The sequence below is a fragment of the Schistocerca cancellata genome, chromosome 6 (assembly GCF_023864275.1).
Source record: "Schistocerca cancellata isolate TAMUIC-IGC-003103 chromosome 6, iqSchCanc2.1, whole genome shotgun sequence".
NCBI classification, from domain to species: domain Eukaryota; kingdom Metazoa; phylum Arthropoda; class Insecta; order Orthoptera; family Acrididae; genus Schistocerca; species Schistocerca cancellata.
In genome coordinates this window covers 370,862,362-370,877,148 of record NC_064631.1, presented here as the reverse complement: position 1 = coordinate 370,877,148, position 14,787 = coordinate 370,862,362, and the positions used below count along the sequence as shown (strand labels likewise).

General features: G+C 37.2%; 1 protein-coding gene across 1 annotated transcript in view; it reads right to left on the bottom strand.

Moving 5' to 3' along the window:
* The window catches only part of LOC126088334 (dynein axonemal heavy chain 10-like), a 199,743-nt gene that overhangs the window by 140,722 nt on the left and 44,234 nt on the right, over nucleotides 1-14,787 (bottom strand). The window contains exon 3 of the mRNA XM_049906468.1: nucleotides 11,748-11,819. Coding sequence (XP_049762425.1) covers nucleotides 11,748-11,819 — 72 coding nt within the window. The remainder of the gene's footprint in view (nucleotides 1-11,747; nucleotides 11,820-14,787) is intronic.

Genomic DNA, 14,787 nt, shown 5'->3' with positions numbered 1-14,787 from the left:
TAGCATGTTGCTGAGTTGGTAGATGATAAGTGAACACATTTTGTAACTTGCGAACGAAACCCTGATAAATAATCCAGAACCACTGTTATCATATGTTTGACCATTCCTCCCATTTTCCTTCATGCACACCGCATTCTGGCTGCTTACAGTGCCATATTTTCACCTGGTGGTAGAAAAGGAACTATTTTTTTTTTTCAGCATACTCAATGAGAACATCATTTAATGAACATACCTACCAACTTTCAGCAACCTGCAATGTATTCAAACTTGCACTGCAGTACTCAGAACACTGCCAATTTAATTACAACCATCTAGTATACTGTACAATAAAAAAGAACTTTTTTTTATTGAAATTTTTGTTTCATAGACCATTTACATCTCTTGAACAAATTAACAAATGTATAGAGTACTTTAGTATTTTCTACAGTAAAGTCAGAGTGCCCAATGCTACACCAGATTGCACCATATTGGCTCAGGAGGAGTCTTAAATTGAAAATATGTGTGGCCTCTGCATGTAAGGCTGGCTAATAAGCAGCATGTTTTAAAACATAAGAATACCTTGTAAAGCACACAATGTTTAATTATATAATGGTTATAAATCAAGATACTTCACACTGCTAAAAAATGTGAGAGTGTTGTGAATGAGACTTGGAAAAGATGTGAAGGTTTGACAGTGAGCGTCATCAGGAATATTTGGATGTGATACTAATGGTAGAATGAAGATGTCTTTTCTTCTTCCACCCCCTTTTCAGCAGCAACTAAGGATCATTCAAGATTATTTATTTCTCTTTTGCTTCATACTTGCTAATATTCTTCCATATTCTCAGAATCAGATCTTTTCCCTTCATCCAACTATTTAACTCCAATTGTTTCTCTGATTGTTTTATCTTCCTGAACCTCTGAATCTCTTGGTTTCTATTTTGAATTTACTTCTGTTGTGTAAGGTCTCCTGTTCAATCTGTATTTCTTCTAAGTCCTTTTTAATGTTGCCTCCTCATCCATTTTCTTTGTCTGTTTTTCTGTTTTGGGAGAAAGTGTGGATATCTTTAGATGCCCATACAGTGTAACACATATTTTCCTGATCACATCCACAACTTTAGGACAAAATGAGTATATTTCCTTATTCAGTCTCAAAATCCAACTGCTATCTTTATTCTTGACTAGACCTAATATTTTTGCAAGTTTCTTCTTTTTATTTTTTCCAAATTTTCTAACCTCTTTATGCATCCACATAAAAAGAAATGTTACTGACCCATAGACAACTTCTAGTTTTACAACTGTATTATAATGCCTTAATTTGACATATTTAGATAAAACAATCTGACTGTACAGATTTCTCACTTTCACAATTGCTCTTTTCATTTTTTCACCTTTTGTGTTTATATTTTCACCCAGATATTTTAAGTTGTCTGTTTTCTTGATGTTGCCATACTTGGGATTTACAAAACACTTAGTGAGTTACTTTCATTGGTCATGTACTCTGTCTATTCAGATGATGTTTGTAGACCTCCTTTTTGAGTTGTCTCCTTCAGATGTTCTACACTTTTCTTTGTGTTCTGTAAATGATCTGTAAAGGCAAAACAATTTATTTCTTGTTTCATCTATCCAGTTTTATGTAGTTGTTAACTTTTTGTTTTTCTTCCTCTATTTTCCACTCTCTTATAACATTTTACAGCACACAATTGAATGCTAGTGCTGACAAACTGTCTCCTTGTTTGACTCCAGATATAATATGAAAAGGACTAGAAGTTGTTCCATGACATTTAGCTTTTGAAACTGTATTTTTAAGAAAATTTTAGTTATATATGTTTTCCCATCTTCTTCAAACTCTTTCAAGGTGCTGAGGAAGCAGCCCCTGGCTATCAAATCATAAGCCTTTTTCAAAGCAACAAATATTATTACTATCTTTTCTAAGCATTTCCTGGAACTGTATTAGACCTTATCTAATTTTTCTGTTATAATTTTGACACCTAGATTCCACTAGCTTTTATCTTGAAGCCATATTCACCTGAGTTTTTGTTGTCTTTTGTTTATCTTGAAGCCATATTCGCCTGAGATTTTGTTGTCTTTTGTTTTATGTAACTTTTAATCATATCAATGGTTATAGTTTAGAATTTTCATTTGAAATATTATCATTGCATTCCAGTTGTTTGTCTGGTTTTTCACTGTTCAAAGCTTTCCAAACACATGCTCCCAGTAGCTTACAGTTTTCTTCACTGTTAAGCACATTGTTTCCCATTTTCTTTCTTAAAGTATAGTGAATGTGAAACATATCCAGATATATAGTTCTTGAATGTTGGTACTGTTTCCTAGTAACTACATTTTTAAAGTGTTCTTTTATAGTTTTAAGTTGCTCGTTTTGAAAGCACCCATTTTGCTCCGTAATAATTTTACCTGCTAAAGTATAAGAGAGAACTACAGCCTGTACTTACCTTCTGGAGGTAAAGTGTATACACTCCAATAAAAAATATCTTGTTACTGACATATTACAGTGGCAGGGGGCAGCGTCATCAGTGTGCACCCAGCCATACTAAACAAGGCTTTACATGTACCTACAAAACTGTAACACAGCAAGCACATGGTACTTGGGAAAGAAATAAGAATGGATGGTGGCTGGCCCTACCAGTCAATTCTCTGAAACGTCAATCACAAACTAACTTTAATCGGAGCATAGTACTTCTGATAGATATCATGTGTGTCTGTTGGTGATGCTATACATTTTTCCTCCTGAAGGTACTGATCACTAATTCTGTCTCACACTTTATTCAAAGGATGATTAGTTATCCTGAAAACGAGAATGGAGCTATACTTTGTTTGACAATGATGAGTGATATTAAATTATGTCATCTTGAAAACTGTTCATATACTACAAATGATAAAAAGTAATTTCAATTCAAAAAGCAAGTCACTCAATAATTGTCTTTATACTGTTTCCTTATTATGTATCAGGAAAGATTTTCTGTAGTTTTGTAAGAAGTATTTAGACCTTATTTCTATATGTAAAAAGCCATGTCCTTCCTGATTGACTGGCTCACTCAATGGCTCATCATTGCCCAGCCCAAACCACTAACGATAGAAACTTGAAATTTGCAGAGGGTGTCAATCTTGTACTATTGATGTCGTTCATGAGCAGATTTTTCAAAATTCCACCCCTAAGGAAGTGAAATGGAGGGCGCACTGTGCACAATTCAGGTGATTTTGAAGCTAGATCTACGAAAAATACTATTTGGTTTCTTGACCAGAAATAAAGAACTAAGTGTTTCAGAATTTTTTTAAATTTAACCAATATGGCAGTAAAACAGTGGATTGAAGTTCTTTGTAAATAAATCATTATTGAAGAATGACTAAAGTATTTTTAAAGCTAGATCTATGTTAAGTACTTGTTTCAGTGTTTTAGGAAATTCAACCCAGAAGGAGGTGTTTTATGAAATGTTTCATTATGAAAGCATTTTAAAGATAAATCTATGAAAATCTGAATTTGGCTCCTTGGTTAGAAATAAAAAATACATGTTTCACTTTTTTTTTTAAATTGAACACCTACGGAGGTGAAACAGGGGATGAAATTTTTTGTCTGTGTTTTAAATTAAGCACATTGTAAAATGAAACTCTGAACAATTGTAAACAGCAGCTGATAACAATGTTTAGACTGTCCTTCTTCAGTGGCTATAATGGTAATGTGACTATTGAACCTGCATTGGTTTGATGGTGGATTATAATGTGTATGAAAATAAACAATTCAAATAGTAAGAAATCAAATTAATGATTAGATTTCTCAACACAAGAAGACTTAATGCATATATAAAGTCCTTCAGTTAACTTCTGTCTTGGATTCTTCAATAATATGTAGCTGTGGTAGTTTTATTTCAGTCTGGATAATAATGAGAATCTTGCTTCAATTTTGTTCCTTAATAACCTAATAATTTTTTGATGTGGCTAATCAGACAATTCCATAAATTTTCCTGGAAGATTAAAACTGTGTGCTGGATTGAGTCTCAAACCTCAGTCCTTTGCCTTATGTGGGAAAATGGTGAAATTATCCAAGGATGACCAATGAAAGAGTTGGAAACAAATAAGTTACCAGGTCTAGATGCATCCCAATACGGCTTTACAAAGAGTCTCTATGGCATTGGCTCCTTAAATACCTTGCATTTATCATAAATCTCTTGCCCATCACAAAGTCCCAAGTGACCGGAAAGAAGCACAGATGACTCATGCATCTAAAAAGAGTAAAAGACCGGACCCACAAAATGACAGACCAATATCCCTAACATCAGTTTGCTGCAGAATCCTTGAACATATTCTCAGTTCAAATCTAATAAATCACTCATACAAAACTCAGATTGCCCTTTTCTTGCATGATATGAATGGAGGACAATTCACAGATACCATGTTTCTAGATTTCTGGAAAGGAACTAACCCAGCAGCCCACTGCAGACTGTTAACAAAGGTGCAGGAGTGTGGAATATGTTCCCAGATATATGAGTGTCTTGAAGACTTCTTAAGTATTAGAACCCAGTATGTTGTTCTCAACAGTGAGTGTTCATCAGAGACAATAGTATCATCAGGAGTGTCCCAGGAAGTTTAAAAGGACTACTGTTGTTCTCTATATACATAAATGATTTGGAAGACAGGGTGGGCAGCAATCTGTGATTGTTTGCTGATGATGCTGTGTGGTAAAGTAAGGTGTCGAAGTCGACTGGCTGTGGGAGGATACAAGATGACCTAGACAAAATTTTCTAGTTGGTGAGATGAATGGCAGCTAGCTCTAAACATAGAAAAATGTAAGTTAATGCAGATGAGTAGGAAAAACAAACCCATTAGATTCTAGAAGTATCCTGCTTGACACAGAAACATCATTTAAATATTTCGGTGTATACTTGCAAAATGATATGAAATGGAATGAGCATGTGAGGACTGTGGAAGGGAAAGTTGACATCAGTTTATTGGGTGAATTTTGGGAAAGTGCAATTCTTCTGTAAAGGAGACTGCATATAGGATGTTAGTGTGACCTAATCCTGAGAATTGTTTGAGTGTTTGGGATCTGTATCAGGTCAGATTAAAGGAAGACATCAAAGCAATACAGAGGTGGGCTGCTAGATTTGTTACCAGTAGTTTCAAACAACACACAAGCATTACAGAGACACTTCAGGAACCCAAATCTGAATCCCTGGAAGTGAAGGTAATGTTCTTTTCAAAGAATATTATTGAGAAAGTTTAGAGAACCTCCATCTGAACTGACAGCAGAATGATTCTACTACCACCAACATACGTTTTGCAGAAGGACCACAAAGACAAGATTTGAGAAATCAGATCCCATATAGACATATACCTCCCCCCATGAACCATGGACCTTGCCCTTGGTGGGGAGGCTTGCGTGCCTCAGCGATACAGATAGCCGTACCGTAGGTACAGCCACAACGGAGGGGTATCTGTTGAGAGGCCAGACAAACGTGTGGTTCCTGAAGAGGGGCAGCAGCCTTTTCAGTAGTTGCAAGGGCAACAGTCTGGATGATTGACTGATCTGGCCTTGTAACAATAACCAAAACAGCCTTGCTGTGCTGGTACTGCGAACAGCTGAAAGCAAGGGGAAACTATAGCCGTAATTTTTCCCAAGGGCATGCAGCTTTACTGTATGATTAAATGATGATGGCCTCCTCTTGGGTAAAATATTCCGGAGGTAAAATAGTCCCCCATTCGGATCTCCGGGCGGGGACTGCTCAAGAGGATGTCGTTATCAGGAGAAAGAAAACTGGCGTTCTACGGATCGGAGCGTGGAATGTCAGATCACTTAATCGGGCAGGTAGGTTAGAAAATATAAAAGGGAAATGGTTAGGTTAAAGTTAGATGTAGTGGGAATTAGTGAAGTTCGGTGGCGGGAGGAACTAGACTTCTGGTCAGGTGACTACAGGATTATAAACACAAAATCAAATAGGGGTAATGCAGGAATAGGTTTAATAATGAATAGGAAAATAAGAATGCGGGTAAGCTACTACAAACAGCATAGTGAACGCATTATTGTGGCCAAGATAGATATGAAGCCTACACCTACTACAGTAGTACAAGTTTATATGCCAACTAGCTCTGCAGATGACGAAGAAATTGAAGAAATGTATGTGAAATAAAAGAAATTATTCAGATAGTGAAGGGTGACGAAAATTTAATAGTCATGGGTGACTGAAATTACACAGTAGGAAAAGGAAGAGAAGGAAGTGTGGTAGGTGAATATGGATTGGGGCTAAGAAATGAAAGAGGAAGCCGCCTGGTAGAATTTTGCACACAGCACAACTTAATCATAGCTAACACTTAGTTTAAGAATCATGAAAGAAGGTTGTATACATGGAAGAACCCTGGAGATACTAAAAGGTATCAGACAGATTATATAATGGTAAGACAGAGATTTAGGAACCAGGTTTTAAATTGTAAGACATTTCCAGGTGCAGATGTGGACTCTGACCACAATCTATTGGTTATGACCTGTAGATTAAAACTTAAGAAACTACAAAAAGGTGGGAATTTAAAGAGATTGGACCTGGATAAACTGAAAGAACCAGAGGTTGTACAGAGTTTCAGGGAGAGCATAAGGGAACAACTGACAGGAATGGTGGAAAGAAATACAGTAGAAGAAGAATGGGTAGCTTTGAGGGATGAGCTAGTGAAGGCAGCAGAGGATCAAGTAGGTAAAAAGACGAGGCCTAGTAGAAATCCTTGGGTAACAGAAGAAATATTGAATTTAATTGATGAAAGGAGAAAATATAAAAATCCAGTAAATGAATCAGGCAAAAAGGAATACAAATGTATCAAAAATGATATCGACAGGAAGTGCAAAATGGCTAAGCAGGGATGGCTAGAGGACAAATGTAAGGATGTAGAGGCTTATCTCACGAGGGGTAAGATAGATACTGCCTACAGGAAAATTAAAGAGACCTTTGTAGATAAGAGAACCACTTGTATGAACATCAAGAGCTCAGATGGAAACCCAGTTCTAAGCAAAGAAGGGAAAGCAGAAAGGTGGAAGGAGCATGAAGAGTTTGACAGAGCACTGAAAGACCTGAGTCGAAACAAGGCCCCGGGAGTAGACAACATTCCATTAGAACTACTGACGGCCTTGGGAGAGCCAGTCCTGACAAAACTCTACCATCTGGTGAGCAAGATGTATGAAACAGGCGAAATACCCTCAGACTTCAAGAAGAATGTAATAATTCCAATCCCAAAGAAAGCAGGTGTTGACAGATGTGAAAATTACCGAACTATTAGTTTAATAAGCCACAGCTGCAAAATACTGACACGAATTCTTTACTGACGAATGGAAAAACTAGTAGAAGCCCACCTCGGGAAAGATCAGTTTGGACTCTGTAGAAACACTGGAACGCGTGAGGCAATACTGACCTTACGACTTATCTTAGAAGGAAGAATAAGGAAAGGCAAACCTACGTTTATAGCATTTGTAGACTTAGAGAAAGCTTTTGACAATGTTGACTGGAATACTCTCTTTCAAATTCTAAAGGTGGCAGGGGTAAAATACAGGGAGCGAAAGGCTATTTACAATTTGTACAGAAACCAGATGGCAGTTATAAGAGTCGAGGGACATGAAAGGGAAGCAGTGGTTGGTAAGGGAGTAAAACAGTGTTGTAGCCCCTCCCCGATGTTATTCAATCTGTATATTGTGCAAGCAGTAAAGGAAACAAAAGAAAAATTCGGAGTAGGTATTAAAATCCATGGAGAAGAAATAAAAACTTTGAGGTTTGCCGATGACATTGTAATTCTGTCAGAGACAGCAAAGGACTTGGAAGAGCAGTTGAACGGAATGGACAGTGTCTTGAAAGGAGGGTATAAGATGAACATCAACAAAAGCAAAACGAGGATAATGGAATGTAGTTGGATTAAGTTGGGTGATGCTGAGGGAATTGGATTAGGAAATGAGACACTTAAAGTAGAAAAGGAGTTTTGCTATTTGGGGAGCAAAATAACTGATGATGGTCAAAGTAGAGAGGATATAAAATGTAGACTGGCAATGGCAAGGAAAGCGTTTCTGAAGAAGAGAAATTTGTTAACATCGAGTATTGATTTAAGTGTCAGGAAGTCATTTCTGAAAGTATTTGTATGGAGTGTAGCCATGTATGGAAGTGAAACATGGACGATAAATAGTTGGAAGAGAATAGAAGCTTTCGAAATGTGGTGCTACAGAAGAATGCTGAAGATTAGATGGGTTGATCACATAACTAATGAGGAAGTATTGAATAGGATTGGAGAGAAGAGAAGTTTGTGGCACAACTTGACCAGAAGAAGGGATCGGTTGGTAGGACATGTTCTGAGGCATCAAGGGATCACCAATTTAGTATTGGAGGGCAGCATGGAGGGTAAAAATCGTAGAGGGAGACCAAGAGATGAATACACTAAGCAGATTCAGAAGGATGTAGGTTGCAGTAGGTACTGGGAGATGAAGAAGCTTGCACAGGATAGAGTAGCATGGAGAGCTGCATCAAACCAGTCTCAGGACTGAAGACCACAACAACAACAACAACAACAACAACAACATAGACATATACTGACAGTCATTTTTTTTTACCTCTCTATTTGTGAATGTAACAGGGGAGATGTCCAGCAGTGGTACAGAATATCCTCTGCAGTGTCCCATACAGCGGTTTGTGAAGTATGTATGTAGATGTAGACCTGTCCTTTCAGCTCAACATTCACATTGGGTAAGAGAAGAAGTACTGGCAAATATAGGACTGTGATGGCATGTCATTGAGTTGTATATGAGTAGCTCTGTTGGCAGAGCTCTTCCAGATCTAAAATTAGAGTTCTGGTCCGGTACAGTCTTAATCTGCCAGGAAATTTCACAACAATACACACTATAATACAGAGTGGAAATTCATTCTGAGGGATGTATCCTTATTTTCTTTTGTATTTGTTGGAATTTCTCTCTAGTGGCTACAACTGGTAAGGTAACTATGGAACCTGCATTGGTCTCATGGTGATATAATGTGTATGGAAATAAACAATTCAAATAGTTAAAAAATCAAATTAAAGATTCAGTTTCTCAACACAAAAAGACAATGGTACTGAAATTGAGTAACTTTGGTGTGTGTCAAGTTACAAAATGCTTTGTTCACATGCCTTTCAGGCCAAGGTCATGCAATGCACACTTGGTCGAAGCTGCTTAACTTGTAGTTAGATAGCCTGAATCTTTGTGGTGGATGACATTTACACTGGCAGTACTGACCCGCAAGGGAAGGAGAGACAGTAGCATAAAGTTCCTGATCACCAGGCTTTGTTCCAATGTTCTGGATTAAATTTCCTTCCTCTCCACAGTCAGGAAGTGAAGTTATGTCACTCTGTTGATGGTGATCCATCTCCTGGATGGGAACATCAAGCTCAGTGGTTCAAACTTGATGCTATTCAAGATGCTATTCCATCATCCAAATACAATACAAACATAACCCTACATTGCAAACACACACACACACACACACACACACACACACACACACATATCCATTACATGAACCTACCTGCTTTCTACAAATACAAATACACATATGACGCAACTCTTACATGCCTGCAAGGAAATGGGCACACGTGCACAGAACCCCTATCCCCCTGTGGAATATTCCATCCAACAGTGGCATATGACTTTTACATTTCTTTTAATGCTTTGTTCAAAGTATTAGATAGTAGTCTATGAGAAGCAGCAGTGGCTTTTTGCAAATTAGCAGTTTTACTACCACTGTTCATATATAAAGGTGATCTAGGAGTAATTCTCATCATCATCAAACAATGGAAAATCCAGGGTGGAATGTAACAATATTATGAAAAGGATAGTTGCTACTCACCATATAGCAGAGATACAGAGTCACAGATAGGCACAACAAATGTGACAGTCTTTTTGTTGTACCTATCTGTGACTCAACATCTCCACTACATGGTGAGTACCAACTATCCTTTTCATAATATTGTCTCATAATCATCAGTGTGATTAAATTAGTATTACTCATAATTTGTTGTTAGCATACTTTACAGAAGTATCCAGCGGAGGCTGCTATTTTTTAATGTATTACCTTATTTGTTCCACATTACTGACACCTCTTCTTTATGAGATTTTCTTGAAACTTTTTACTGTGCAGTTTCTCAAAACAACCTTGTAGCTTACCACTGTTCACAGCCAAGGTTTTCATATAAATTATGTATGCATGGCAATAATTTACAAATCAGAAGGGAACCACAAGTAAACATATATATGAGAGTGCAAAGTGGACTCACGGGAATGAACAAAGTACTAACCATATATGACAGGGTAGTCATAAATTTTTAATCATCACTTTTAGACATTCCCATGCCACAGACCCATAGCATGCCAGTAGAGGAACTAAAATAAAATGTCATAGTCCACTGACAAAGTGCAGGAAGAGGATTAATGCTGCAACTATCCATATTGAGTTGGTGGAAATGTACAGCAACAATTCACCATCGTATAGCACAGTGATTAAATGTTACATATATTTCCAGTATTGAGCAACAAGTCTGAATAAGAAAGGACAATGTGGCAGGTGATATCTCAGTGAATAATTGTGAAGAACAACAGAAGTGGAAGTCCTGGTACTCAAAGAAAGACATAATCAACCATGACTCTGTTTTCAGCATCTTGCACAATATTTTGATTGTGACAAAAGTTGCCAACTGCTGGATTACATGACATACACACCCGCTCAAACAGTCCATCAGTCTGAGGACACAGAGTGAATTTTGCAGTCATATGTGGCCAATCCAAGATACTTCTTTAGTTACCTAATCCCAACAGACATGTGCTGAGTGTACCACTATGACTATGAGATGAGGGGACACAGCAAGCAGTGGTATGTGGGTTCACCACCACCAAAAATGGTGGAGACCCAACCATCATCGAGCCAGGTGACACTGTTTTTTGGGACTGCCGTGGTGTGATGCTAACAGGTTATGCTTGTAAGGGGCAAACAGCCACATTAGGCTACTACCTAAACTTGATAAGGTTATGGGGAGCTGCCAAGACAATGTGTCAAGGCATGGATTTCCAGCTCATTCCGCACAGGACACATTCACATGTACTGTTTCTTTGGGCTACCAAACATTGCCTCCTCCCACCATAATCTACTAACAAGGGACCCACTGACTCCACTGTTTTTCCCCAGATGAAGAAGCCATTATATGGCAAGCACTTCCAGCACCACAAAAAACTGATTTTCAAGGTGTAATCTTTACAAAAACAAAAACAAAACAAAAAAAAAAAAACCAAAAAAAAAAAAAAAATTGCAGCTCCTACAACCAAGATGTCCCCCAAGTCAGGAAAAATGTATTGCATTGAAGGGTTAATATGCAAAGAAGGACTTACACTATCACCAAGTTTCATAGTTGCAATTGTACTTTATTTTTAGGAGTAACTAAGACTTCTGGACTACTCCTGCTAGTAGAGATGTATAAGTGTAGATAGTTAACAAAGGAAAAAAATGGAACACAGTAGTTATTATGAAGTTTTGGTCTTATTTAGAGCACAAACAGCTACTTTGTTACAAATTATCAATATTTCTCAGTTAAGAATTTATGCTTCATTTAAATGTGCCGCATTCAATTTCCATAACTTATTACTCTTAAATCGCTACCCATTGCCAATTTTTTGGTAAAATTGTTTGACCTTACTCATGCATAGTTAACAATATAAACATCAATCTCTTGTTTCATTCAAAATGAAAATAAAATAATTTTTAACATCTCACCTCAGAATCTTGAAGCATTCATCAATGAAATATTTTGCTTCATTCTCCAGTAGCTCTACCTCCTTATAGAAACTGCAAATGGATGAAAAGTACCTTTTTAGATGCACAGACATGGAAGTTAATGATAAAATGCACAGTCACAACCATAATTATCATCAATGCGAAGAACATCCCTACTGCAGGAATTGTGACAGAACATATTAAATGAATGAAAAATTATCACATACTTTCAAATATTTTACTTATAATTAAATATGTAACTCTCAAGAGCAAATTTCATTATGTGCATAGCTGTTTCAAGAAGTAAAAATTTTTCCCTCATAGAACACACTCATCACTACCTTAACATTGTCAATCATTGACGTTTTCTTTAGGTGAGAAGAGCATTCAGCCATACAGTATCTCCAGTGTAGTTTAATCATTTGCATGTTTGATGGATCATAATTGTGGTACCTTGCTATGAGATGGAAAGGATCAGTTTCACAATAATAGTACACATTCTCAGTGAAAAATATGGTGTTGTGTGCACGCGCACGCCCACACACACACACACACACACACACACACATTATACTATTCCACATTTAGAAATTCTTCTACAGAATAGATTTCATTACATCATTACAACATTCTGTGCCACAATGAGCCTGTCTGATAGATGCTCTAAGTCGTTTGTCTTTCTGGTAATAAATTTATAAATGTTACTGTTGTTTTCTAATTGTGGTTGATTGTTGACAATAAACTTCACACAATATCAAAGTTTTCAAAGAAGTTTTCATGGCCATTTGCATTACCAAGCAATTACTCACTAATTATGATTATTATTTGTAACCTGTTTAGGGAAGCTGAAGTCCTGTTGCCTCTCTCTCTCTCTCTCTCTCTCTCTCTCTCTCTCTCTCTCCCTCCCTCTCTCTATCATTGTGCATAAAAGAAACAACCTCTGCATCTTGTAGTGTAGCACTTGGCTGGGATTCACACACTATCAACCCATTCCATTTTGTTGCAGCTTCTTGTATAACAATTTATTTGTTAAGGAAAATTATACAAATGTAGTCTGCTGTATTAACGGCTTCACAGTTAATTTACTTTACTTTAATTATTTTCAGTAGCTGCAATGAAGATATATATGCACAAAAGTGTGCACAAGGTCAAGAAACTGAAAGAAGATATTTTATAGTCACTTTTGATGGGAACATGGATCTCTTTTTCATTAAAATAAATTTAAAAATTAAATTTGTGAGTTTATGTGCCTTGATTACTGGAGCCACTCAAAGAAATGTTGCTATGTCAAAAGCAGATAGTAAAATTAAGAGAGTTGGGTAGGGGTGAAAATAAGAACAAGAGATAATGCAGTGAACCGTATATCTGATGAACAGAAGCAAAACGTATTAAACATGACATACTGACATACTGAAAGCTTTGAATCAAGGCAATCAGGTACATGCTATATTTCTTGATTTCCAAAAAGCAATTGACTCAGTGCTGCGCCTACGCTTACTGTCAAAAGTACGAGAGCATGGGGTACCAAGTTAAATTTGTGACTGGATTGAGGACTTTTTGATAGGAAGGACACAGCATGTCATCTTGGATGGAGAGTTATCATCAGATGTAGAAGTAAATTCGGGTGTTCCCCATGTCAATGTGTTGGGACCCTTGCTGTTCGTGTTGTGTATTTATGACTTGCAGACAACATTAACAGTAAAATTAGGCTTTTTGAAGATGGCGCAATTATCTATAATGAAGTAGTATCTGAGAGAAGCTGCATAAACATCCCATTAGATGTTGTAAGATTTCAAATCGGTACAGAGATTGGCAACTTGCTTTAAATGTTCAGAAACGTAAAATTTTGCACTTCACAAAATGAAAACACATAATATCCTTTGCCTATAACATCAATGACTTAAGAGTTGGAATTGGCAACTTGTACAAATACCTGGGTGTAACACTTTGTAGGGATATGAAATGGAACGATCACATAGGTTCAGTCATGTGCAAAGCAGGTGGTAGACTTTGGTTTATTGGTAGAATATTGGGGAAGTGCAATAAATCTACAAAGGAGACTGTTTACAAATCACTTGTGTGACCAGTTCTAGAAAATTGCTGAGGTGTGTGGGACCCATACCAGATAGAATTAACAGCCAATACTGAATGTCTACAGAGAAGGGATGCATGAATGGTCACAAGTTCCTTTAATCCATGGGAGAGTCCCACAGAGATACTGAAGGAACTGAACTGGAAGAATCTTAAAGGCAGACATAAACTATCCCAAGAAAGACTATGATCAAAGTTTCAAGAATCAGCTTCAAATGATTACTCTAAGAATATCCCGCAACCCCTATGTATCAGTCACATACAGGTCATGAGGATAATATTAGGATAATTACTGCACACACAGAGGCATTCAAATAATCATCCTTCCTGTGCTCCATACATGAATGGAACAGGAAGAAACCCTAATAACTGGTACAATGGGATGCACCCTCTGCCCTGCATCTTAGTGTGGTTGGGGAGTATATATTTAGATCTAGATGCTTAAGCTCAGCCAAACTGATCCAGGAAGGTAACGTCAGTGCCATTAATGAAGAATCCTGCTTCACTGCCATTATCATTTAAAAACCAGAAAAATTTACTATTCAGTGATAAATTGGTCCTGGCTGGACCAAGGAGCAGTGTTGGTGAACATTCACTATTCTGAATAAATTTTAGGGGTACTCTAATCTGAAGTGGTGCAAGGCAATAAGCCAACTCAGTGTGAAACACTATATTGACACCAGGGATCATCTCTCCATCAGGCAGCACTCATACAAGATGTCTCCAGCCAAACAAAAGGTACTTTAGGAGGTAATGAAACAAATCATACCTCTCTGACAGGAAACAGAGAGTGTCAGCAGGAAAGAGTTCTACATTATGTTGTTAGTCATCATCCAATTGGGAATTAATTGCATCTGGTATCACGTATTTTCTACATCAGGCCCCTTACTTTTTTTGTCTGTATTAAGGGCCTTTCACCAGTAACATTGGCACATATAAAGTTAGTTTT